The sequence below is a fragment of the Atta cephalotes genome, assembly GCF_000143395.1.
Source record: "Atta cephalotes unplaced genomic scaffold scaffold01406, whole genome shotgun sequence".
Lineage (NCBI taxonomy): Eukaryota > Metazoa > Arthropoda > Insecta > Hymenoptera > Formicidae > Atta > Atta cephalotes.
Window position 1 is genome coordinate 1 of NW_012131470.1, and position 2,941 is coordinate 2,941.

Sequence of the window (2,941 nt, forward strand, 5' to 3'; positions counted from 1 at the left end):
CATTATATATATATATATACATATATATATATATATATATATATTTTATAATGATTTTAAGATCGCAACGCATCACGATATGACGATGAACATTTTATGAGTTCTCGCTTGTGTACTAACAAACATCTTGCGAAACTTGACGAATTAGTATGGTTTCAAGAAAATGCAAAATTATATACTATATATCCTCAAGTATGTATAATATGACAAATATTATTTCACTTATATTTATAAAAGTGAAACAATAAAATTGATGATTATTATTTTATTAGCAAAAAGTTGATATATCTGACTGGCTGAGTTATCCAAGTGGAAAGTCGTTTCCCCTGTACGCGAGTAATTGCTGTCAGATTTCAAGCAAATCTGATCTCAAGCTGCATATTCTTGTCGAAGTTGATATGGAAACTTATAGATCTCGGGCCTCAACAGTCTCTACAAAAGTACAATGTTCAAGTCTTTAATTATTTGTTATACATTCTGTGCTCTATTGTTATACATTCTGCATGTATAATTTATGTAAGCTTTGAAACTATTATTATTTTGTAACTAATTGCAAGTCAATTTATCATGTTCTATTTATACATATTATTTTACAGCTTGAGGATTATGGTTTAATCATGGCATGGACAACATCAGATACGAATATGAGCTTTATTTTAGAAACGGATATAGAACATATTACGAACTTGATAACTGGAGTCATGCAAGGACAATATTGTATTAATCATGGCTTATGTTTAACACGTGTTCAATGTATATATTATTCTTGCATCTCGAAATATAATATATTTCATATTTCATATTTTTTATAATATATTCCAAAAACTTGACATTTATTTGCTTCATTTTACTTTATTTTTTCAGCTGTTTTAGTATCGGGAAAACCGTATATTTATAATGATACTGGACACCTTGGCCCACCACCAAATAAAAGTAAGTTATAATGATTCAACTCTTGTATTTATTGTAATATATGAAATAATAATCTTTTAATATGTGAAATAATTGTATGCTTTTACAGATAGTTTTTATGCGAAGTGTGAAGCAGCTCGAGTATCTTCCCAGAAAAATAAGCCTAAAGGGATTATATGTGGTGTGAGTGTACGATCACAAGATAAAAATGTGAATTCTGAAGCATTTACGGAAGATTTCTACGTAACAAGTAAGAAAGATAGATTATGCAAAATTGTCTCTAAAAATTTTTGTAGGTATATTTTTAATTTTACATCTTTTAGGTGTTAAAACATCTAATTCAGCACCAGCAACATGTAATTCGTCACCAACTGATGAACGTATAGGAGGATTGGTAAAAAATCCATACAATAGAGCATTACCAAGCGACGTCCTTCTTGCCGCTACTGGAGGATATAAACCTGATTTAACTAAAATTTATTTACCTGACAACATGGAGAAAAAAGACAATACTAATGAAGAAGTTGAAAATATTGATCAAAACAAGAGTACTAAAGAAACAACTTGCAAGTGAGTATATGTCTAAAAATAATAAAAAGAATATATAGGATATATTTAATGACTGTATTTATATTTATGTAATGAATTACTGTATTTATATTTATGTAATGAACAATAAAAGAATAAAATTATTTGTATTATATTAATTTACAGAAATTCTGAATTGGAAGTAGGGGAAATTCCCAGTAAGGTGATTAAACCACCAAATGTTCTCGTCTGTGCAGATACTCTAGGTGCGACCGACAATTTAGAAAATTTATTATCAAAAGTGCTAGAGCGAGATAGGTATATTATGTTAAGTTTTATATTATATTAGGATCTATAAGTTTGTTGATCAGTAAGTTGTATCAAAACATAATAAATTTTAACAACTTGCTTCTGCAGATAATTAAGTTATTTATTTCATTAATTATTAGTTATAAATCATTACTTTTTTATAAGATAACATAATTTTTATATTTTTCATGTGATGTTACAGGTATGACATCCATGTATTTTGTAAAGGGGACTATAATAGTTGCAAAATTTGGATAGATCAGGTTTCTTTAGTAGTTCTTTGTGGTAATGTTGGTGCAGAGCTCGGTGCTCAGCTTGTAGAATACATTATACAAGGAGGCAAACTCTTAGCGTTATGTTCTGACATGTTACATATTTTGCTACCATCGTTCAAGACTGCCGAAGTACGTGAGAATGAACTCGTACACTTTTCATATGGTAAATGGAAACAAGTACGTATGATGCATCACATCTTTTGCTATCATGCATCCCCTGTACGAACTCGTTTTTCTCAAGAACACGAAGATATAAGGTAATATCTTCATTGTATTAATAAAATAAAATATATATTTTATTATCGTGAGAAGAAAAGAAAAATATTAGACCAAAATAAATCTGAAAAAAATATTGTAATTATATCCAATTATATATGTTATATTTTAGGACGTCCGCATTGAATACTCCAACGTCAACTAGTGTTAAGGACAAAAAGGGAAATTTACATTCGTTTGATGTAAAAGTATTAGGCAGAGAAGAAACATGGCACAGTCCAAGCATATTACTCGCAACTTTGCCTAATAGTGGTGGCAAAGTTGTGTTCTCTCAAATCCATTTAGAGATAGATCCAATGAAATATGTATATGAAGGAGATAAATTTAACGAGCTGAAGAAAAGTAATACTGCACGGTTGGAAATAATCAGCGATCTACTGAGCACACATTTAGGATTGGATGTAAATCGTGATTTAAGTCAAGTATCAGATAAAAAATCTATGCAGTATACTCCAGGTTACTTTTTAGGCAAATTTGAGGTACATAAATATATTAAGAATGAACAATCCTAATAATGATTATACAATTAGCAATAAAATGCTATGATTTATTAATAACTATAATATAACTATACGTATATTTTAATAATAAATGATTTTATTAAGACCATAATGTAATAAATACTGAGAGTAAGAATAATC

At 28.8% G+C, this 2,941-nt stretch overlaps 1 protein-coding gene across 1 annotated transcript; it reads left to right on the top strand.

Moving 5' to 3' along the window:
* Positions 1-61: 61 nt before the first annotated feature.
* Positions 62-2,779, top strand: LOC105625408 (the record flags this gene model as incomplete). Its single annotated transcript, XM_012206740.1, has 9 exons — positions 62-192; positions 273-440; positions 597-753; positions 865-933; positions 1,022-1,162; positions 1,236-1,482; positions 1,627-1,758; positions 1,952-2,281; positions 2,413-2,779. Coding segments are annotated over 9 exons (1,742 nt in total), but the record flags the coding sequence as incomplete, so codon positions are not given.
* Positions 2,780-2,941: the final 162 nt, after the last annotated feature.